The sequence below is a fragment of the Protopterus annectens genome, chromosome 6.part0 (genome assembly GCF_019279795.1).
Source record: "Protopterus annectens isolate FY-2018-M chromosome 6.part0, PAN1.0, whole genome shotgun sequence".
NCBI classification, from domain to species: domain Eukaryota; kingdom Metazoa; phylum Chordata; order Ceratodontiformes; family Protopteridae; genus Protopterus; species Protopterus annectens.
The window spans coordinates 1,027,299,647-1,027,325,739 of record NC_056737.1 but is presented as its reverse complement, the minus strand read 5'-3'; the positions used below and the strand labels follow the sequence as shown (position 1 = coordinate 1,027,325,739).

Sequence of the window (26,093 nt, the reverse complement as noted above, 5' to 3'; positions counted from 1 at the left end):
CATAATTCTTCTACTTGAGAAATATGCACCTACATTAGTAATCTGGAATTCATGCTCTCTCATGCCACAGTCAGTACTCCTGACAAAGAGGAGATTGCCAGAACAAACACCACACCACTCACATCACATTAGCCAAGCACAACATACATCCACCTATGCAGAGATCCTCAATAAAAACTTACCTAAACAGCAGAGACCTTCAAAACACACCCACAAACATTCCACACAACATGAAACACATCACACACAGCAGACAACACACCAGTGTCTGACAAACACAGCCCATAAGGCAAAACAATAAGCCATTACAGCCCACAAGGCATAACAATAAACCAAACATACTGGTCATTGGCAATTCAGTTGTGAGACACACTGATGTCCCCCTCACTAGGCTTGACAAGGACAAGGTCACAGTCAGTTTTATGTCTGGGGCCAGAATCTGCCACATCAAGCATGCACATAAGTATCTCCAAAACAAGTACAAGAATGACTCTGTCATTGTCTATGTTGGTGTGAATGACTTGAGACATACCTCCCTGAACTATATGAAGAGAGACATGATTGAGCTCTTATAGTATGTGTCCCAGGCAAGTATGACCCTAGCTCTAAGCAGCATCCTACCTTCACCAAGAATGATACCACAATACCAACAAAAATAATTGACTTCAACAATTGGCTTCATTTCTGGTGTCATTCCAAGGGGATTCAGTATCTGTCTGCCTGGGATGACATGGTTGACAGACCTCATTGCTTTGCCAGAGATGGCCTCCACGTGTCACCACTGGGATTTCAGATACTGGCCAAGGCTCTTGCCTCCCTCATTGTGCCTTCTTTAGGCAATGTCTGAAAGACAAATCTTCCAACATAAAAGATCTGTCAAAAAAGTAAATTGAAGGTCATGCTGCTTAAAGCTAGGAGCCTTATCCTGAAAATGCATTCACTGGAGGCCCTCCTCGCACTGGAAGATGCTGATGTCTGTGTGGTCACAGAAACTTGGTTCAGGGCTGCGGAGAGCAACCCTGTCTTACCAGGCTATACCTCGTTCCACACATTCTGAACCCAAAATGAGGTCAGGAAGACTAAGGGTGATAGAGTATCTATCTTCATTAATGCCAGACACACCTCCAGACTGATTTGCCAGCATGAAGCACTAGAACTATTCCAGGTGCAACTGACAGTTGTCATCACCCATCCAAGTTATAGCCAGCTATAGACTCTTCTTACTTGGATCTACATAAATCCATCAAGGTACCCCTCTAAAACCCTCATCCTTGGTGACTTCAACTACCCCACCACTGGGTGAACTATTCATGCACTAATACACTCACTCAATGATTCCTTGACTTCATCAATTCTAATGCACTAGACCAGCTCGTCTCATCCCCCACAAGGGGAGATAACATTCTGGACTTGGTTTTCACCAACATGGGCAACCACTGCACCACTCCCATAGTATCTTCCTGCCTGGTAAGATCAGGTCATCAGACTGTGTCATTCAAAGTTTCTCTTCCACCCAACCCCCCCCCTAGGCATAATCAAGCTAAAAAACTTTTCAAAACACAACCTCCTAAGGGAAGGCATTAGCAGCTTCTCACCACTGCCCCCCTCAGAGGATGCAGACAATTATACTGAACAGTACACCAATGCAGTATACACACACCTTTACAACTGCATGAACTTAGCCATACCCAACAGAACTAAAACCTGCTTCTCAAGGAAAAGCAAACCTGTTTGGTGGATATCCTGTATCAACAGGTTTTACAACAAAAGGAAGAAACTGTTGTCCAAGGATAAAAAGGAACAAATTCCAAATTGGAAAAACTCCCTTCTTAGCCTCAACAAGTAAATTAGATCACTAGTGAAAACCTTCAAAGCCAATTATGAATCAGAACTAGCCTCCAAAACAAAGGGAAAACACAAAGCCTTCTTCAGTTATGTGAGAAACCTCCATGGCAAAGCCCAGGTTTGTTCCAAATTAGTACTTAACAGTATCACTTATACTGATCCTCTTGACTTAGCCAACCTGCTAGCAGATAGGTTCAGTGCAAACTTCATCCCTCTGTCCCCCCCCCAAGGCCCTTTTGACATATCCAATACTTCTCCTGCACCTCACATCTCCATAGATCAAGTGTTAAGGGCCCTATCCAAGGCAAAGGACTCAGCTTCCATGGGACCTGATAGTATTCCAGGCTGTATTCTGGACCATCTCCACCAAGAACTGGCTTTGCCATTGAGCATCCTATTCCACCACAGCCTAAGTACAGGCTTCATTCCAGAAGAGTGGAGAACTGCCACTGTCATCCCCTTGCACAAAGGTGGTGCCACTACTGACCCTGGAGACTATTGCCCCATTAGCTTGACAAGTCTCATCTGTAAAGCCATGGAGTATATTATTATTATTATTATTATGGATCTTATAAACAAAGACATAGGCAATCTCCAACCACTTGACCTAACTCAGTTCAGATTTGTCAAGGGCAGATCTTGCCTGTTGAACCTGGTTGGGTTCTTTGAGACTGTCACCAAGGCCCTGGATTAGGGTAAGTCAGTACATAAAGCTCATCCTGACTTGGCCAAGGCCTTTGACACAATCCCCCACTTAGGCATCATCGAGAAGCTAACACAACTTGGCATAAATCCCTGTCTCATCAGTTGGGTGGCCAATTGGCTCACAAGCAGGACCTTCAAGGTCAAAATTGGTTCCCCCACCTTTGATAGCAGACCTGTCATTAGTGGAGTTCCCCAGGTATCTGTCCTGGGATCCCTACTGTTTATCATCTACTTCTCAGAGTTCCAGGCAAAGACAAAAGGCCTGTGGCTGACCATGTTTCTGGACAACTGTAAGTTGGGTGCTGTCATTGACTCCCCAAATGATGTTAACATACTGCAAGAAATTTTCACAGCAACTAATGACTGCTGCCAAAGTCATGGCCTCAAGCTAAATGAAAAAAATGTATCATCATACCATTTGGCAAAAGCATGGCTCCTACTGATACTGCATCAACGGCAACCGCCAAAGCACACAACCTGTGGAGAGACCTGGGTACCCAGGTTGATAATATGACATTCAGCCATTATGTAGCAACAGTGGTCAGAAAAACTTTTTACTTTGTTCATCTCATACGTAAATGGATTGCATCCAGAGAAAAGGAGGTTATTACCTGTCTATATGCCTTCCTCATTATACCAATAATTGACTATAATGCCCCACATTTGGTATGTACCTCTCTAAAGGTGATCTCTGCCTAACATATAAATCTATGTCAAGCCCAGAGCTGTTGGACATGCTACACCTAAAGAAATCCCAATCCCTCCAAGCTACATGCTCTAGGGACCTAAACCTTGTCACCACAATAAACAGGACATGCTAGAGGGATAGATTCCTGTCCCAGAGACTTCCCATACTCTGGAACAGTCTACCCATTTATGTCAAGCAAAGTTCTTCATTAGCACTCTTTAAGAAAAATCTTGATGAGTGGATGGGAAATAGGAAATACACCCTGGGGATCACTTCTGTGTCTCTTCTTGACAGTGACACAGGAAAATAACTTTCTTGGGTGGCATAAGCCAGGGAACCTTATTGGCTAGGCATACGTAGGTCCTTAGGCCAATAGCCTAGTACCTACCTATGAACATCTGCACCAACTGGAAGGGCCACAGAAATACCTCACAAAGAGAATCCATGGCTTCCAACACCTGTCCTATGCGGAGAGGCTCAAATCAGTATCCCTTTACTTGGTATCATATAGATTGCTCAGTGGTGATTGGTGTTTTGCCTACAAGGCAATCTCAGATCCTGACCTACTAGAGATGCTCCATAGCCATAAATTTAACTCCTATCACATTACCCACTCAGAAGGCCTGAATCTAATATGCAACATCAACAAAATCTGCTGAAGAGACAGGTTTGCCTCTCAGAGGCTGCCCCATCTCTGGAATAGACTTCCCATACATGTCAAACAGAAAAACTTGCTGACCCTCTCTAAGCGCAACCTTGATGAGTGGATGGGAAAACACAGATTTGTCCCAGGTGTTCCACCTGTGTCCCTCACACTGACAGACGTGACAGTTGCTGACTGAGGTTTTTTTTTGGGATAAACTCTTGGCTAGGCTTGTAAGGGCCTTAGGCCCATTAGCCTAGTAATTCTCTATGATCCTATGTATATATGGATGGTTTGCATATATGTCATAAAGGGAATGCAGTGGCAGACTTGTGCTCTGAAAAGTGCTATCCACAGAGGGAAACACACACAGCTGTACTACAGCCATCCATTATTTGCTATCCAATATATGTATACATTAGATAACAACAGAGTAGCACTTTAAACTTACGTGAAAATATAACATACATTAGACGTGCTGAGTAAATAGCACCAACCACAAAATGCAAATATATACCCCCACAAAACACAGTTCAGTGGCTTAAACACGAGCTCCGTACATATAATGGAACATTCACAGACTGCTGGAATAATGTACACAATAAAACAGCCAAAAGAATAGTTTATTGCATTATGGGTTGTATGCAAATGCAGTGGTGGTAAGTTTAGCATAGCCTCCACGTGAGTCTTCTACAAAATCACAGGCATGCTACTTGTTTGCAGTTCTCACAGGAATATGTAATGAATGAGTTGACTGTAAATACTAGCAAGTATGAACATTATGGCAAACAGACCAGACTCAGTGAGCAATATTTAAAGCCTGCATGCCATATACGTTCTGCTCATAGCCCAAGGCACCTCACATTATACCAGCAGGGATCTACAAACCCAATCAAGTAATGCACACTGTATCACAGACAGAGTAACATGCATACACCTCTACACTGTATCACAGAGTAACATGCATACACCTCTGCGTTGTATCACAGAGAGAGTAACATGCATACATCTCTGTGCTGTATCACAGAATAACATGCATACACCTCTGCACTGTATCACAGGCAGAGTAACATGCATACACCTCTGCACTGTATCACAGGCAGAGTAACATGCATACACCTCTGCACTGTATCAAAGACAGAGTAACATGCATACACCTCTGCACTGTATCATAGACAAAGTAACATGCTTACACCTCTGCACTGTATCACAGTGTAACATGCATACACCTCTGCACTGTATCACAGAGTAACATGCATACACCTCTGCGCTGTATCACAGACAGAGTAACATGCATACACCTCTGCACTGTATCATAGACAGAGTAACATGCTTACACCTCTACACTGTATCACAGTGTAACATGCATACACCTCTGCACTGTATCACAGAGTAACATGCATACACCTCTGAGCTGTATCACAGACAGAGTAACGTGCATACACCTCTGCGCTGTATCACAGAGTAACATGCATACACCTCTGAGCTGTATCACAGACAGAGTAACATGCATACACCTCTGCGCTGTATCACAGACAGTGTAACATGCATACACCTCTGCGCTGTATCACAGACAGTGTAACATGCATACACCTCTGTGCTGTATCACAGACAGAGTAACATGCATACACCTCTGCACTGTATCACAAAGTAACATGCATACACCTCTGCACTGTATCAAAGACAGAGTAACATGCATACACCTCTGCACTGTATCACAGACAGCGTAACATGTATACACCTCTGCACTGTATCACAGACAGAGTAACATGCATAAACCTCTACACTGTATCACAGACAAAGTAACATGCATAAACCTCTGCACTGTATCACAGACAGAGTAACATGTATACACCTCTGCACTGTATCACAGACAGAGTAACATACATACACCTCTGCACTGTATCACAAAGTAACATGCATACACCTCTGCACTGTATCAAAGACAGAGTAACATGCATATACCTCTGCACTGTATCACAGACAGAGTAACATGTATACACCTCTGCAATGTATCACAGACAGAGTAACATGCATAAACCTCTACACTGTATCACAGACAAAGTAACATGCATACACCTCTGCACTGTATCACAGACAGAGTAACATGCATACACCTCTGCACTGTATTACAGACAGAATAGCATGCATACACCTCTGGGCTAACAGCAGTACCTAAATACCACTCACACAGCAATGTTTCACATTGGCAATACCCCATCTCGGCTGCCACTGATATGTACTTCCAAATACAGTACATAGACACTGCATAGGAAAACTTTAGTCCCCTACACATGCCATCAAGAGAACATTATGCCACTCAAACAAAAGAAAATACCATACAAATTGGAGCAGCAGCAGCACAGAGCACATAGGTGACACACATGCATAATATAGGAACACTCTACACCAGACTCCATCGGGCATATGGATGTCATAGCACACAACTGTCTACTCACTGTTTAAAATACTACTTTTGTTGTGTCCAGCAGAGGTCAGCATACAATATAAGGCAATGCATCTTGGCAATGTGCAAATCAGACTGCAATGACTACATTACAGCCATATTGATGCAGCCTTGAGTATACATTACAGTGTCAGAATGCAGATGTGTGCTGTTAAGTAGACCAACAGCAGGTGGGCTGCCACGTAAAACCACATACATTGATGTTCCAGGCTGCCACATCAGACCACATAAATTGATTTTTCCAGGCTGCCACATCAGACCACATAAATTGATTTTTCCAGGCTGCCACATCAGACCACATACACTAATGTTGCAGGCTGCCACACTGAACCACATACACTGATGTTCCAGGCTGCCACATTGAGCCACATACACTGATGTTCCAGGTTGCCACATTGAGCCACATACACTGATGTTCCAGGTTGCCACATCAAATCACATTCAGTGGTGTTCCAGCTCAGGAACCTCATGTAAAAGTCATGAAGGGATGGCATATAAGTCTTATTAAATTCCCACATGTGTGAGCATTGTTTTTTATTGACTGAACATTATATTGCCAACCTGCAACAATAGACATGTGCCCTAAACTTCTAGTGAAGGGCAGTTGTTGAAACCATTTACTGCTACTTCACTGTATTAATATAATGCCAGTTAACACTAAGGATCCCAGATAAAGTCAAATATTCATTTGACATGGAAACATCAACATTGGCACATCAGACAAAGATAAAACAGTATCCATTAATCCCTTGACTACAACAACTCACATACAGAAAGATGCTATGTGGTAAGGCCAAGTGTGCACATCATGGAAACATTATGATTGTTCTGTCATGTGACACACCCTGTGAACACTGTCTCTGAATGCAGTGATAACCAGAACAGAACAAAGACAGACTTTGGGTACTCTGTGTCTGTCATTCTTTCTTCACTTACCAGGATAACAATGGCACCATTACTGTTCAAATGCAGACATAATGTAACCATTAGTTACATCCACAAAACACATAAGGTGCCATATGATTGTACATCCTACAGTTTTCCACCAAAACATGTGCAAGAGGTGTACCAGACAGCAAATGACCATTGATATGCACTGACTGACACATGATAGCCTGCTATGTGTCTGTACACAGCAGACATGTTAATCATGTGTCAGTTGAAAAATGACAGTAAGAGCATTAATTTATGAAGGTAAACAGAAAACATGTAGTGTATAAATGGTAATCATATAAACTACAGAACAGAGTATAATCCTGTTGGTTATATTCACTCACCCCTCTTCTGCCATATTCTTTCTAAGTGATGCAGTCGACATCACATATGTTTTTTTTGTTGGCTGAAATTTGTGTTCTGGCTGTAATGATACATAGATAAAGTTACATTAATAGTGTAATCTCTTCCATATCTCCCATTCAATAGTCAAAGTTGAAGTTATGGACAGTATACCCAAACTAGCCCTCCTGAATGTATCTGTTATTACTGCAACATCACCATATCAAGGTCTGTGTCACCATGACTACTGTCTACATTTGTGGGTCATCCCATATCATGGCCTGCAGGATCCTGCCTGCATGACTGCATCTGCAGTTCTTTGCATTACTCTGTATCTTTCCACTACTTTATATCCCTTGTTTAATTTTTCTTAGTCGTCTCCACCTTATGTTGTAGAGAAACAAATGATGTATGCCACCAACTGCAGTTATCACCAATTATTTCCATTAGAAGGGTCATTGAAGGGTCATACAGTATTGCAGAATTGGGACTAGCTTCACTAGTGTCACTGTTTTAATATACCATTTTGCATGAATGTACTTTTACTGTCTCCCTTTTATGGAGTCATAGATGCTGTCTGTTTTGCATAACTCTTGTTGAAACTGTTCCAATGTGTTCAGCCTTCTTTTAGAATCTGATTGAGAGTGAACTTGCTTAAATAATGCTGCATAACATGCAATAGCAATATTTTTTTCTATTTTTGCATAGTTTTTAATCTTGTACTGCATTTCTGTATCACTACTTAAGCACTTAAATAAAACTGAAGTTCAAAAATACTTTATGAAATGTGAACATGGAAATTTTTCAGACGTGTCAGAGGGGTTTATCTCCTGGACATCAGTTCTCCTGAATGCCTATGCCATAGTTTATATGTAACAATCACCGTATAAGTGACATTAAACAGAGCATCTGAGATCTTCTTACATTTATGTGTACTTGATACATTGTTATATTTTAAGTGCTACAATAATGTATTTTAATGCTTTGTCTTCTAGGTGAAAGAAAGGTACCAACCTACAGCTCACATGGTAACTACACCTTTAGTTTTTTAACACTGCTTTAATTTTGTAGTCAATGCATTATATTATTTACTCTGTTCTCTGGTGTGTCTTTAAAAATGCTGCATTGCATGGCTGTTGTCCTGACAAGAGAATCGATCTAGCTATGTGACTGACTGTCTTGTCTTTAGTTTTGGTGATTTGTTGCTGTTTTTATTTTTGAATTTTATTTCTTTAATTTGATGGTGCTGTCCCCTTTAGCTTCCTCCCTCAATCTCCTGCTGGCTTCACACACATCCCCCACATATAAAGAATTGGAGGAGAGCCTGGCCAAGACCCTGAGCTCATCAGTGTTTGGCTGATGTTCTGTAACTTTGAACTTCACCCAGGTTACACAGGAATCCCCAGCACAGACATAATCTGTGAGCAGCACTATTGCCGATGTGGGATGAGGCATGGCAGTGTGTGGTGCTGTCAGGATGCCAGGTGTGTCCCTGATCTGCATGCAACACTTGCCATTAATAAATGCATGTGCATGTCAATAATCCAGGCACAGGCAGCTTCTAATGACCCTGTTGTAAAGATGGTAAGTATGCTGCATGACCTGAATGACAGCACTCAACATCTGCATGGCATATAGGATGACATTCAGTACCTGCATACTGACAGTGATGATGCACACAGGGAGCAGATGATGCTGCTTAGGTCACTGGTAGCTAATATGGTATCCATTAGTGCATCTATGCTGTAGATGGTAACTATGATCCAGTCTGCCACTGTGGAAAAGTCTGGATGAGATGTGGCTGGTCACAGGTTGAGCAGTCTAACATTACACAGATCATCCCTGGGTCAGCATCACTCTCAGCTTTGACCACATAGGCCATCACATCTGACCCTGGCCAGTTTCATGTACATGACTAGAAAAGCTCTTCAGGATTAACTTCTGGTATGCTGCAAAAGACTGCATAGTCTTACTGTCATAGTTCTAACCCCACTTTGCCCTGAAGGCAGATGGAACACCACACTTATATTTGGCCATTGTATAGGTCAGGGACACCATACATCTGATGGCTGCTGACATGATTCATCCCATTAGAGCACACAAGCATGCCCCCATCATTCTACACCATATCTGACATGACTGCATTGACCCATAAATCCAGGCCAATGCACTTATTGCCAATATTTTAGAAATGAGAGCTCCACCCTGTCTCTTGAGGATGTGATATTGGAGTCTGCGCAACCTGTTGCAAGATTGCATAGTTACCACATCCCACTTCCATGACCCTGGTCAAAATAATTTCATTGCTGCCACCATACCTCTCAACCTGGAAATATCAAAAATGTGGACACGGCCCATGGAAAATAGGTGCAAATCTGTATGCTGATTAACATAAAATTTGCATACATAGTTACATAACCCCACTCACTCCAGTGGAATTGTGGGATACCAACTTTCAAATGCAAACTGAAGAACAGACAACCAAAATATGGTACCAGAGTCCCCCTGCAGCCATTCCAATGTCCCATTACCTGTCTATTTCACTCCATTTACCATAAACACTAATGTGTGCATACTGATTTACTTCTACAATGATTATTTATATTTTATTTTTACATTGTATAGCACAATGCACAAACACTAATAGACATCTGCTGAACAAAGCAACACTGTCTCACAATGAAACTAGACTTGGCATTAAAGCGTCTTTAAACTCACATTCATTGAAACAGCATTGAAACCCACACCACATCCAAAGAAAATGAATCTGTCCAGTGGTGGATAAAGATTACCTTTGGGCTGTTTTGAAATCATAGGCCCTTTGTACACAAAACAAGAAATGTACATGTGTTCTTTTCTTTGATACACCTTCCTGACTTTATTAAATTGTATTCCTTGTATAATACAGCACACTTGTTAGACTTGAGCACATATTAAAATTTATTGATTGAACATTTTACCAGTAGGCAATGAAAAAAAATGCATGAACCAATAATGACAAAACTGTCCAATTCAGAACATTTCCATCATAAAAGTCTACTTCCACATACAATATATATATATATATATATATATATATATATATATATATATATATATATACATATATATATATACTAGTAACAAGGTAGAACAAATGGTGAAATACTCCAACTGGTAAAATAAGTAGACAGAACAGGGTATATCCACGTCACTCGGAGCCAGTTAAAACAGATAATCTTTATTGTAATCCACACGGGTTAAGCGCTTTCATCTGCCTGAAACGCAGATTTCATCAGAACCATTCACGGGCGATGCTAGCAGTAAATGGTAGGGCAGGACAAGCGTGCTGGGGAATACTGTTAAAAATTTAACAGTATTCCCCAGCACGCTTGTCCTGCCCTACCATTTACTGCTAGCATCGCCCGTGAATGGTTCTGATGAAATCTGCGTTTCAGGCAGATGAAAGCGCTTAACCCGTGTGGATTACAATAAAGATTATCTGTTTTAACTGGCTCCGAGTGACGTGGATATATATATATATATATATAAATGATAGTAGTGTATATCATAGGCATCTTGCACAGCTTCCTGCACTTATTTTCAATTTCAGTTTTTTGGGGGGGGGAGGATGGGGAGACAAAAGGCCAAAAATCAGGGACACATTTTTAACATTACTTGTATGATTTTGGAAAGTTGCTAGAATAAAATCTGTGCTACCACCATATATAATTCACTGCCACGTCTTGAACCCAGGACCCGGTGCAATATAGTCAGAGCAACATACCACTATGCCAAGTCAGCAGTTTCCAGAATGATAGGAAGACTGAAACTTAAATGGCCATCATTTAGTGAATTCACTTCTCAGTTCTCACCATAGCTCTTAACCTTGTAGAACAAAAAGCCCGGACAAAGCTAATAATGGGGGTATATATCCCCAAAATAGGGACACATTTCAAATACTGACCTTATAAACTTAAAACAATTGCTAGAATAAAAGGTTTTGTGTTACTATTCATTTTCTGAAGAATATGATGTCTGAAATTCAAATGCTTGTCATTATTTAGTGAATGTAATACTTCAGTGATTTGCCATTGCCAAAAAATCCTGAAAAACCACAGATTAATGAGGAATAAAACAAAAATAATTGGCATGAATTCATAAGTGGTAGTGGCAAGGGACTTTAGGCTCTTTTTACCTTGTACCCAAGGTACAGGGTTTGAGTCTGAGTACCTCTAGTCACCATTGTTTTGAACAGCTAATGTTAACAGTGTTGCATAGCAAACAGGACCATTCATTTACAAGATTTTCTTGTACAAAGGCTTCTAAGTACCTCAGAACTCTCTGAAGTTTTTTAGCTTAAAACAGAAGTTGACTTTAAAGTAAGCATACTTTTTACCTCTTAAAGCACCTTTTTGTTCATTTGTTTATGGGATCAGGATTACTTCAGAAAAACACTGAATATAGACATCACTTTTCATTCAAGAGATAAATTTGCAGCATCCATTCTGGTATGCATATTTTTCCTGAGCTGTAATAAAACTGTGTAGACTGGGTATCAATCATCCCAAGTTTTCATGATGGTTTCCTCATTATATAATTATAACTAGCATTTATTTGAAATGCATGTTTACTGATAGGAGTTCTGATGGGTTTAACTTTGTTCACCAGTACTGCTATGAATGTCTGTACAAACTCTGTTCTTTACTTATTCACGTAGCTATTTTATGACATTATCAAGTATTTCAAGCCATGTCACCACTAACTATAGAGTGATACGAGTTTTTTACGTTGTTTAGAGCAAGTGTCATTCTATTTAACCAACCTGCAATATGTTGTATGTTTCTTCTGTGAAGTTACAAGGGTGGAATTTCAACTTCTTCATTAATCCGCAATTTATTCTAGTTATGCAGTTTATAAGGAGTCAGTTTATCATTTTGCCATGTGTGCAGCAAGTGTCATCATAGGTTGCTTAACCTGAGAATTAATTAACAAGACTCGCTTTGGTAAAATTAACATGCCAACAAAATAAGAATCAAAATTGGCAAATGGTGTATTTTCTGGTTCTTTGCATGTAGCTTCGACTAGTGGTCTCTTTCTGGTTCTTAATTTAACACGGCAAAATGTATCAAAGGCAAAAGCGCTATCAGAAGTATTATCAAACACTGTTTTCTGTGTGCCCCCCTACACACACTTTCAATGAGGAAACTTTATCCTCTGATATGCACCATTTTGATTTAGTTTGTCGGTGCTAAAAAATATCTCTGTACCTTAAATGAGAAGGGCAGTTCCATCGCAAAGTATTCCTGAAGTCACAAACATACATGTGCACAAGTGCACACACACACACACACACACACACACACACACACACACACACACACACACACACACACACACACACACACACTGCAAGTTCGGCAAAAGAAAAGCATCTTAAAATAAAATGCATAATGGCGCAAGTAAGTACTAAGTATCTGTTTCCATGCAATACTTGCACACACACAGCAGAAAATCAAATTCAGCTAAAATAAAAAGCACAGCAGAAAATGTTCGGCTCATCTGTTTCCACGCAATACCTGCACACACATCAGATAATCAAGTTCAGCTAAAGTAAAAAGCATCCATTTCCTGCACAGCATACCTGCATTGCACACACACCAGTTCGGCTCATCTGTTTTCACAGTGCACTACTAGCAACAGAAAAGCATTTTCAGCTAAAGCAGGCTCCAAATACAAATGCAAAGCATCTGTTTTCCCATACCTGCACACACAGCAGTTCTGCTCATCCATTTCCATACTTGTTGAGGAGGCTCCAAAGATAAAAGTTGTTTTCAGTATGTTTCCGAGCTCACAGCCAGCCAGCTCAATTCCAACAGGCTGATGGAGCTGACATCATTGCGTACATGATGACATCAGCTCCAAAGCATGAAAGAAAGAAAATTTAAAAATAAAAATCGGGAATGAAGGGGTGCCTCTCGGGAATCGTGGCACCCCATTATTTGGACACCAAAACTCAGTAAAAAATGAGTAATTCAATACAGTTGGGAGGTATGGCTGCCACCTGTTACTTTTTCTCCCCAAAATGGGCAAATGATGATTGTGCCCATCCCATCCAGTGGGCTACTGTGGGTATTATAATGTCTAATAAACCGTGAGGTTAGTCCTGGGTTAGATACTACATACATCATTTTATTTTATTTTATCATGCCTGTGCGAATGAACTACATGCCAATCTTTACCAGTGCCATGATGTATTACACCTGTCTCTGCTTTGCACAGGGTCCCACTGCTGCATGTTCCTCCTCTGAGTGGCCATCTTGCTCCTTGACCACTGCCCAACAGTTATGGTATGTCTTGCTAGGATGGTTCCTTCCGCTGAAGCTGTTTCCTAATGACTGTATTATGGAAACTGGACACACTATGAATACCCGGCTGCTGGTCTTTGGTGATGGTGATGGAATTGTAAAATAAGTTTAAAAGGCTAAATATTGACCATTATGTTATAAGATGGATAGAATGCCATATTACAGAGAAAGAAAACCCACACAGGTAAAGCAGCAGGTGCCATCTCATAAAGCACAAACGTTCCCTAATGCCATTCTTCAGGTCTCGGTACTGGCACTCTGTCTGTTTAAAATATACTTCCTGGATCTCTATGCCATAAACTCAAGCATATGGGTAACAGAATCTACCAATAAATTCAAACTGATACCATGTTACAATAGCAAGGACTAAACCATACCAATAAAGGGTTATGACAAATGGACTCAATTAAATGCAAACAAATGTGAAATTGTCACCTTTAGCAGGCAAATCTGAACAGTAGCTAACAGTGTAAACAGCAGTCTACTCCAGAGTAATGTAGTCATCAGAGATCTCAACATCTTTGTCGACTACTCCCTGTCCATTGGTTATCACAGAGTATCAGTAGCCAGGAAATCCTTCTATCTAGCACAACTGTTAACAAAATGTATCTCATTCATATAAAAAAACTTACCTGATTTTGTTTTATTATTATTATTAGCTCCATCAGCAGTGCAACAGGTACCACCAGAGCCAGATCGTGGTCCAATGGAGCCCTAGGCAGGGTAATGGATCAGTTCCCCCCCGGCAGAACTCCAAAGTCATTCCAGTGTCCCGTTACTTGGTAATTTCTCCCTAGTTATGATAATCACTGTTCAAACCTGTCAACGTGCATATATTTTTATTTATTTATTTCCAAATAAACAAATTCCAATAAATAAACTCACATTTATTGAAACAGCATTAAAACCCACATTCAAAGAAAATGCATCTGGCCAGTGGTAGATTAAGTTTACCTTTGGACTGTTTTCAAGCCATACGGCCCTTACTCACATTTTTAGGAACATCATACATGCATGTGTTCTTTGATGCACCATCATGATTGTATTAAATTAAATTCCTTTTATAATACAACACCACTTGTTAGAATTAGTTTTAAATTTGTAGGTTTGAACATTTTTCCAGCAAGCAATGAAACGAAATGTATGAATCACTAATGACAACATTACCCATTACAGAATATTTCAACCAATAAAGGCCACTCAAACTTCTGTCATTACAATCCAATAATATCCGCCAATATACAAAATCTCTGCAGAAGTAAAAGTTGTTTGAACAATTCCACATTAAAGAAATCTATAAAAGGTTGCTGCTGGCTAACAACTTTTTATTTGAGAGTTTTAGATATAAATTCAGTGCCTTCTGCTCTTGAAGAATAAAATGCCCATATTACATTTAAAAATTGTTAAGCTTGTAATATTGCAAAATGGAATGGCTGTCAAACCAGACACAGGTTCATAGTTACTAGGTATCTCATCCAAAACAGAACACACTCAGGACTGCAGCACCCCCATCCCTACTTAAAGGGCACTGAAATATCACATTTCATCTACATGGTGCAGAAATAGAAGCCAGTCATCTGTATCAAAGGCAAATATGCTACTAACACTGCTTTCAAATTGTATAGCACAAACACTGATGATGACCATTTGCAAAACAAAACAGTTACACACTGAAAACAGACTTAGCATCAGCAACAGAAAACATCCCTTCACTTGAAACTCAGCATTCCTTGAAAATGCATAGAAACTCAACATTCTTTGAATATGAGCAGATACTAAAATGGGCAGAAACTCCTTGAAAATGCATCTGCTTAGTTAGTATAGAGGACTCAGGCTTTAGTCTGTTGTACTCAAGGTAACAGGGTTTGAGGCTAAATAAGTCAGCCAGCCTACTATCTAACTGGAGCATTTTACTCACACCCATGCATGCCTCTGCACTCACTATTTTGGTGGGCTTGCTCTCGCAGTCCTGCTGGCCATAAAATCTCCCACTTTGCAGGCTGCTGGCATGTAATGTCCTACATTAGGATGCTTAGTGCTCTTCTAGAGGTTTCAGGGGTTGCTGCTCATTTTTTACTGAAGTCTCCAGTGAGGTCCTAAGGACCTCCATTTTACAGATGTCTTTACGTTATGTTTTTGGACTTTTTATTTATAAACAATTTTATTTTTATCAACCTCACAAGCTAACAACTGCCTAATGCTAGATCCAGCTTTTGGTAGCACACTCACCTTTGGAGTTGGAAGACCAGAAGGCTGTAGGTTCTATTCCTACTCCAGGTGATAGGATTGCTCACACTGCAGTGCAGCATGGCAGGGGCTGCTTCACTCCTGAGTGTGTCATCCTTCGGGTGAGATGCTAGACTGAGGTTCCCACCTGCTTGAGTGGGAGGTAGCTTAGGTAGATGTAAAAGATCCCACAGCAGTTATTGGAAAGAGTAGAGGAAGTTATCAGATACTCTGGCCATTTCCCCTAGTAGTAGAAATACAATCTCGGGTGTCCCCCTGAAAAGAGGACACTAGCCTAGTGGGACTAACCTGGCCAAGAAAGGATAAATACATTTTATTTTACCTTTGTTTATTAAGAAAGCCTGACTGCATTTAGCATGACTTTGTTTCAGCAGAGGCCCATGGAAAAACCCTTCAATCTTTAAAAATAATCAGTTATTTAGCCTGAAAGTACATGTGTACAGTTTTTAAATATATATGGTTTATAATATTTACAAGGAGAAATACATACTAAGAATGCAACATTTGCCTTTAAGAATATGCAAACTTAAGATGTATAATGTTGAGCAAGGATTGCTGAAGGCAAGTGATTTATAAAGTGCACAGTGGGTTATTTCTTTTGAGATCAGTATATACACTAACATGGAGAAGAGTTCATAATAGCTCCCTGATCAAAGGGTATTCAGAGAAGTGCAGAAGAAGAAGAACTGGAAAAGGGTGAAATAGAATGATAGGAGTAAGAGGATGAAATGATAGGAAGGTCTCATGCTTTGTGCTATTTTAATAGGAGAAAATGATAAACTGCCATTATGCTTTTTTTCTCAAATTTTTTTTATTTTTCAAATACATTTGAATGAATTTCATAGTATATATACATAACATCTTAAATAACTATGTACACTGTTTACATTAGCCTGACACTATAACAGATCTTAATGTATAGAGTTACTTTATAAGCATGTCCAATACATTATCAGAGTGTCTGATCAATTATTGTATAGTGTCAATCAATGATAAGACTTTTCCCCTAGGGTAGTTGATAAATGGCTTTGGATAAATTCTTAGTTCTTTAATTTTAATTTCCAATAATGCTGTGGTCTTCCAAAGTTTGTATTGTTAAATTGCCATGCTTTGTACTCTTTTGTCAGTGAGATATTCTAGGGTTGCTAGATTTGTGAGTGAGATGTTATGAGGGGTAGAACTAAAGTTGACATGGAGTCAAACAGTTCTCTGTTTCTCTGCCCTGAACAGACCCACTGTAGAATATAATGCCCCTTATAGGTTGTATCTATCAAAATACATTAAACTGCTAAAAGAACCAAGAGATTTCTAACTGAAAAGTCACTGACTAAAGACTCTTGGATACTAAGACAAGAATAAAGATCTATCCCTACATGCTGCTCCTAACAGATTCCTCTATAGTGATTTATCTTTAGCATTCTCTGCTTTAAATTCCAAATCCTCCTAACTGCCTCCTAAGTGTGTTGGCCCTCAGACAAGATGTTAAACTGATACCCCATCTGCCCCTGAGTGTGCCATCCTTCAGATGAGATGTTGAACTAATGCCCCACCTGCCTACTGATTGTGCCATCCTTCAGACAAGATGATAAACTGATACCCCATCTGCCTCCTGAGTGTGTCGCCCCTCAGACAAGATGTTAAACTGACACCCCATCTGCCTCATGATTGTGCCGTCCTACAGATGAGATGTTAAACCGATGCCTCACCTGCCTCCTGAGTGTGCCATCCTTCAGACAAGGTGTTAAATTAATGCCCCATCTGCCTTCTGAGTATGCCATCCTTCAGACGAGATATTAAACTGATGACCCATGTGCCTGAGTAGGTGGCAGCTCAGGAAGAGATAAAAACTCCCATGATACTTATCAGATGAGCAGGAACTTTATTGATATAACACATCTGATTATTATACACAAAGTATTATACTAATATACTATAAGATCAAATATAACATGTCTGATTATTATACACAATGTATTATACTAATAGACTATAAGATCAGAAATAACATGTCTGATTATTATACCCAACATATTATATTCATGTACTGTAAGATCAGATATAACACATCTGATTATTATACACAACATATTAAACTGATGGACTAAAAGATCAGATATAACATGTCCGATTATTATACAGAATGTATTATACTAATACACTATAAGATCAGATTTAACACTTCTGATTATTATACACAACATATTATACTGATGTACTATAAGATCAGATATAACACGTCTGATTATTATACAAAACGTCTTATATTGATGTACTGTAAGATCAGATATAACTTGTCTGATTATTATACACAACATATTATACTGATGTACTATAAGATCAGTTATAACATGTCTGATTATTATACACAATGTATTATACTAATATACTATGAGCTCAGATATAACGTCTGATTGTTATACACAATGTATTATAATGATGTACTGTCAGATCAAATATAACACATCTGATTATTATACACAAAGTATTATACTAATATACTATAAGATCAGATATAACACGTCTGATTATTATACACAAGGTATTATATTGATGTACTATAAGATCGGATATAACATATCTGATTATTATACACATTGTATTATACTAATATACTATGAGCTCAGATATAATGTCTGATTATTATACACAATGTATTATACTGATGTACTATAACATTATATAACATGTCTGATTATACACAATGTATTATACTAACATAATATAATAGCAGATAGAACACATCTGATTATTATATACAACGTATTATACTGATGTACTGTCATATGAAATATAACACGTCTGATTATTATACACAATGTATTATATTGATGTACTATAAGATCAGATTATAACACATCTGATTATTATACGCAATGTATTATACTAATATACTATAAGATCAGATATAACACGTCTGATTATTATACACAATTTGTATTATACTGATGTACTATAAGATCAGATACAACACGTCTGATTACTATACGCAACGTATTATACTAATAGACTATATGATCAGATATAACACTTTATTTTATTTATTTATTTTACATTTGTTAACCCGGGAAATTCCAACTGGACCAGGTCCATTTTCAGCAGAGGCCCAGGGAGAAAAGTTCCGGCATCAAGTTATACAAATACAGTACATCCAGCATAATACACAAAACAAGTTACATCATGTATGCTGAGCATAGTAATATAACAAGAAATTAATAAAACACTCCAGGTAAAAGAAGATATAGAACATAGGTAAAAAGACAATGTCAGTTATACATTGGTAAGAGAAGAAAATATATCAAGTAAGATTCTACAGTTAAAAGTACCCTTTCAGATGACCAAGCCTACAGGGGATCAGAGATCCAGCATGTGATCAGAGGGCAGTTTGGGTAGTTAGTAGGAGTGTGGGTAGGGTTATGTGATACCATGGCATAACCAGGTACTAGGAAGATGCAATTTTAGGGAGTTTTGGAATATGGATGTGGAGGGGGCAGTGGACATGGATAGGGGAAGAGAGTTCCAATTTCTGGCAACGGTGTGGGAGTAGAGTGCTTTCCCTGCATTATTATTAACCTTGGTGATGGAGAGGAGAGATTTTTCACTAGATCTTAGGTACCAGTTTGCAGTATAGACAGTAAGTAGGTTGGATAATGTGGGTTTTATTCAGGATATTTGAGAATATTGTAGGCTGTGCCCAGCTGGTGATAGTTAAGTAGCTGTGGTAGCTCAAGCCATTTTAGTTCTTTAGTGCAGTACAGTGATGGGTTCTATAGGTTGAGTTAGTAGCAAACGTGGCTATTTTATTGTAGCATGATTCAAGTTTGTCTAGGTCACATTGTCTGATTTGGGTAAAGATTGGTGCTGCATATAATAGAGTTGAGAGGAGGTGGCTTTGTGCAAGAGTGACTCTTGCTTTTTGTGAGAGAAAGGACTTATGCCTGTATAGGGAGCCTAGCTTTTTGTATACTAGTTTTATGGTATATGAGATGTGAACATCAAAGTGGAGATTATTGTCTATTTCAATGCCCAGAAGTTTGGTGTGGTTAGAGGGGGAGATGGTGGTGCCGCCCTTAGATGTTATGGTAAAGGAAGGGGGATGATCTGTTAAGGGTAGCAGTTTTGTCTTTTTGAGATTTAGAATTAGTTGGATACCTGATATTCATTTTTCTACTAAGTTAAAGGTATCTTGAGTGAATGTATGTAGGGTGGTGGGAGATGAGGCGGAGCAGATCAGGGTTGAATCATCTGCATATTGTAGGAGTGTGGCATGTTGTGTAGAGCTATTGAGGTTATTTGTGAAGATAGAGAACAATAGCGGGCCCAGTATAGAGCCCTGTGGGACTCCTATGGTAGTTGGAAGTTGTGTAGACAGAGTTCCTTTCCACTGGACTGATTGTTGCCTGTCAGATAAGCAGCTTCTGAACCAGACTATAGCAGAGGAGGTGAAGGATAATGATGTTAGTGAGTCTACTAGAATGGAGTGGGAGACCATATCAAATGCTTTTGAGAGGTCTAGGAAAATGGCTGATACATATTTGTTATCATTCCTGTGAAGGTTTATATGATTAGTGAAGGATAGAAGGGCTGTGGTAGTGCTGTGATGTGGATGGAAACTGTGTTGTGTGGTAGATAGGAGATTGTGTGTGTTAAGAAATGTCATCACTTGCAAGTGGATGCATTTCTCAAGAATTTTGGATAGGGGGCAAAGGATGGCAATAGGTCGGTAGTTGGAGAATCTGTAGGAGTTGATGAGGAATGATGTGAGATACTTTCCAGAGTTTGGGTATGTAGGATTCTAGTATGGAGCGGTTGATTAGGATGGAGACAGGATATGATATGGAGTCACTAGCCATTTTTAGGTATGCAGCAGATATGTTATCAGCTGCCAATGTGGTTGGCTTTAGTTTAAGGAGGAGTTTTTTGATAGTTGAGGTGGGCACTGGTGATAGGCTGAAAGAAGGGGTGATGTGGGATAGGTTCGGTTGTGATCGAGGTAGCCTTTTTTTGGTTATTTGACTGGACAAGGCTAAGATGGATTTAGTAAAATGGTTATTAAATTGAGAAGCTATGTCTAGTGTATTGTTAGTAGAGCTGGGTGCTGGAGTAGTGGTTTTGCCTGGCTTTAGTATTATTATACATAACATATTATACTGATGTACTATAAGATCAGATATAACACATCTAATTATTATACACAACCTATTATACTGATAACTATCAGATCAGATATAACGCATCTGATTATTATACGCAAAGTATTATACTAATGTACTATAAAAAAGATATAACACATATGATTATTATAAAGAACATATTACACTGATGTACTATAAGATCAGATATAACACGTCTGATTATTATACACAACTTATTATACTGATGTACTATAAGATCAGATATAACACGTCTGATTATTATACACAACCTATCATACTGCTGTACTATAAGATCAGTTATAGTATATACAGTTGGATATTATATACACAAAACAAACATATCCGTTATCCTTGCTGCCATTTTGTCCACAACCATCTTGTCATCTAATGCATCATCCAACACTTTGTTAAATAACAGGTCTTCATACCTGCTGCTTCATACAGCCTAAACAACACTCATTAATATTTTGCCCATATTCATTTTATCTCTGTTGTGATATAGTATCTGTATATAAAGCACGAATGGTCATTTCAACATTCAAGTGTTTAGAACAATCATATCTAAATTCTGTAGGAGCTCTACAGATGCTTGAGTCCCATGCTCTCGTAAAGCACTGTCTCCAACCCAGGCACTTGAGTGCCTTGTAGCCTGCGTGAGCTGCTGTTCCTGCTCAAACTCAAATATGAGTTCTAGCAAGCAGCTGTGAGGGAGGAGACAGAAGGGGGTTTAGGATTAGAGGGTTGGAGGCAGTTTAGGATTAAGACGTGGGAGGGGAATTTTAGGGACAGTGTATGGGAGCGGAGTTTTAGCTTTAGGGAGCAGTAAGGGAGTTGTAGCACTAGGGCATAATTAGGAAATTTAGGATTGGGGGCTTGCAGTTTTAGGTTTAGGGAATGATTGGGGACTTAAGAGTTGGTGAGTGGAAGTGGAGTGTTGGGGTAAGGAAGCAAGAAATTGTATTAAGAAATTGGTAGGAGTTTTAGGATTAGAATTAGGTCTCCAGTAATAGGAATGAGTATTGGGAGAGCTACATAGAAACGGGAGTTCAGGCTAGTAGGAGTTAGAGCACTTGTTTTTCTGAGGAAAGTGGCAGCGAGCAGGTGTATCACAATCTACAAGCGCATGAACACCTGTAGTAAACTTAATGCTGCTCTTTTTTTCCAAATCTCTTAAATTTTATAATTTTATCACACTCGAACAAAGCATGCACAATGGCTTCTTTCACTTATGTTATACATTATTTTACCATTTATACTCCATCTAAACATCTAAGGAAGAATTGATTTCCTTAATATCAATCTTTACATCAAATCTTATAATTCTTTGACCATTTCAATTCTTTCCTGTCCCTGAAGAGTTTTTATGTTATCATATTTATTCTATACTTTAACATTAAAATTATCATAATTTAACATAATACAATTTCTTCATTATTTCTTCATGTCATTCGTTTTCTGTTTATTTTCCACATTATAATTTTTCCGGCATAAATTTCAAGTTTGTTTTCTATCTACCTTTTTTTCTTTTTTTCCTACCTCTGTAATCTTTCAACACTCACTACATTTATTTCCCAAAATCTTGTCCAATTAATGTATTGCCTTTACTTACAAATAATACATAGTAAAAAAAGGTGTAATGAAACTAAATGAATGATGAGATTTTTATCCATCTTTTTATAATAGTATAAAACTCCTCTCTTTATTGGATTTAGCTTCAACCCCCCCCCCCCATTGCTCTAAAAACATTTCCAGTTACTCATTTTCCATACTCATCATGAATCCATTTACAGTACTGATATACCCCTACACTGCATAGTTTTTTTTAAAAGCAGAACAAAATGATTTTTATTGAACATAAGAACTTTAGCAGCAAAGAAAAGGGTTCAAAAGTTACTTCACAAATATTAGGCATGTGGTCTAGGAGACCATTGCCAGCCTAGTTCAGGTTCCCAATTGTCTTAAAGCACTGTCAGGATAAATGACTTGTGCAAGGTCACAAAGTAGGCAAACTGAGTTTGAGAGAATCAAACCCTAAACCACAGGAAGCAGTTTAACAGCTCACACCCTTAACTCTTTGCACAACCTATTAGACATTTTCCCAATTTTTAACATTATTATTTACTTTTATTTATGTATTTATCCATATTTATTAACTGAGGTAGAACACTGATCTACAAAGACCTCTTTCAAACTCAGCTTGGAAGCACCGTCTTGCTAAATGACTTGCTCATGACACAGCACGCAAAAGAATGTAGAAGGAATCAAACCCTATACCTTTTGTTAGAGGAAGCAGCTTAATAACAGTTTGGAGCCTTAGCCAGTTATTTAATTCGAGATAAAGTTCCTCTTAATTGCCAGGCTTGTTTGCGGTATTATATGTGCCACTGGCCGCCTTTCTATGCCTAATCAACATTACTGTCTTTTTGTACAAATTAATGCTCAGTCACAAATGCAGCATATGTTTCAGGCATTTTTAAGTTATTTTCTGACAAAGATATCACCTCCTTGTTTTTGCAGCAGCTGCTGCCTCTTAAAAACACTCTGAACTTCAAGGCAGAATCACCATACTCTGAGCATGCTACTCTCTACTCCCTTCTTCCTGTGCATCACTGAAAACTGTCCCATCAATTTCCTCAAGAGGAAACCACCTTTTCACTGCCAGTTACCAAGACAAAGACATTTATTCAGCAGCTAAGATTACCCCCATTTAAATGCTACAAATGTTCATTTTCCAGACCTCCATTTTGAAGAACGATGACTTTTGCTTGTAGTAAATCCTGACCCTCTACATTTGTAATATCTGGTGCTTTTCTTTTAAAATCATAGCAGGTCCATTCCCAGAGGCACCCCTTCCTCCTCACTCTCCTCTTCATAGTTGTCTAGTCCCATCTGGAGGAAATGACTAGAGGAATTTCCCCAGTAGTCTGTCAAAACTTCCTCTAGTCAGGATGACTACATTTCAGGTTTCCCACAGAAAAAGGCTGGTGGCCTAGTGGTACTAGCCTGGACAACAAAGCATAACTAAAAGAAAAGTAAATAAAATACATTTACTAAAACAAAAGTAAATAAATACATTTTCTCTTACTTCCTCCCTCCTCTTTGATGCTATACTTGTAGACTGTTTTCTTGGCTACCTTTTGGAGTTTGATTTCACTGTGAAAATATAGGGATGTGGATTGCATTACAAACAGCAGGAAGAAAAGTAACACTATCGATTGTAAAACCCTTGTGGGGATGTCATGGAAAACAATGGTGATATTACTCAAATAACAGAATGAGGAGTGTGTTAGCTAAGACATTGACTAGCTATTTCTGACAACAGTTTTTTCATTTTCAAATAAAACAGAATAATTAGAAAACAGGGTAGACCGCTCACCATCTATTTATTATTTATTTATTTGATATTTGTTAACCGGGTTGGTCTAACTAAGCCAGTAGCCCATTTTCAGTGGAGACCCGAGGAGATTATTAATTATAAAAAAGAAATTCTAGAAATACTCAGAAGGTCTATACCAAGTGGTCAAGACCTTCAGCTCTGGGATGGTGTAGAAGAATCAAAGAGATAATAGGAAAAGGAGAAAGATAAGTAATAAAATAAAATGTTGGAGAAACCCAGAACCAAAACCAGCACCATAGCAAAGAATTCAAATAAACTGAATCGTATAGTAATTCATGCAGACATTTGTTAAGGAAGCTGGAGCAGCTTAAGAAATATAACAGAAGAGAAAGGCAATTTGTAATATGGGCAGGAGAGGAGGCTAGGCCCAAAGATAAATACCAACAGACATGACGGATACTTCCCAGGCAAATATTGTTGGAGAGATGGAAGTTAACATGTTCTATGGGGTGTACTTTTGAAGAACAAAAGTTCACTACTTCAAAATTCAAAAGTGCACGTGCACTTTCACGAACCCACTAGACCAAACAGGCTAGCAGTCACGGACTTTAGGGTTAGGGCACGGGTCATGGTAAGGAGATAGTTAGTAGGGCTATCCCCTTACCTTGACCTGTGCCCTAACCCTAAGGACTGTGACTATTGCACCACAGTGGAGGACATAGCCCATTTTTCAATGTCCTCCATTGTGGTGCAGTAGGTTCGGTCTAGTGAACTTAAGCGAAAGTACACTTTCATTAAAGTGCACTTTCGCTTAAGTGGGGATGTAGTTTCCCATTTCGAAAAAGTGAATTTTCATTGTAGGAAAGTACATCCGTTCTATGACACCTCTACTGCAGTGGACAATGGAAAAGAATATATATATATATATATATATATATATATATATATATATATATATATATATATATGTATATATATATATATATATATATATATATATATATATATATATATATATATATATATATATATATATATATATATATGTATATTTATATAATATTTATATCTATAGTTCTATATCTAATCTAATCTATATATATAAACTGGGAGCCGTTATTGAATCTCCACTTGATGTGGATATTCTACAAAAGGGCCTTACAGAAACAGATGCCTGGTGCCAGAGCCATGGGCTCAAGCTTAATGTCAAGAAATATATAGTTATCCCCTTTGGGAAAAAACATGTACCCATGAATTACCACATAGGTGGCAGTACACTTAACACCGAAAGTGTGATGACAGACTTAGGGACACAGGTGGACAGTGGTCTCACCTTCAATAACTACATCGCCACAACAGTCAGGAAATTCTTCTATGTGGCACACC

The 26,093-nt window shown here is 38.8% G+C and overlaps 1 protein-coding gene across 1 annotated transcript in view; it reads left to right on the top strand.

The window, feature by feature from the left end:
• LOC122804652 (inter-alpha-trypsin inhibitor heavy chain H3-like) overlaps positions 1-26,093 on the top strand; it is a 1,432,534-nt gene that overhangs the window by 1,163,907 nt on the left and 242,534 nt on the right. The window contains exon 16 of the mRNA XM_044074635.1: positions 8,619-8,651. Within this exon, the coding sequence (XP_043930570.1) occupies positions 8,619-8,651 (33 nt within the window). The remainder of the gene's footprint in view (positions 1-8,618; positions 8,652-26,093) is intronic.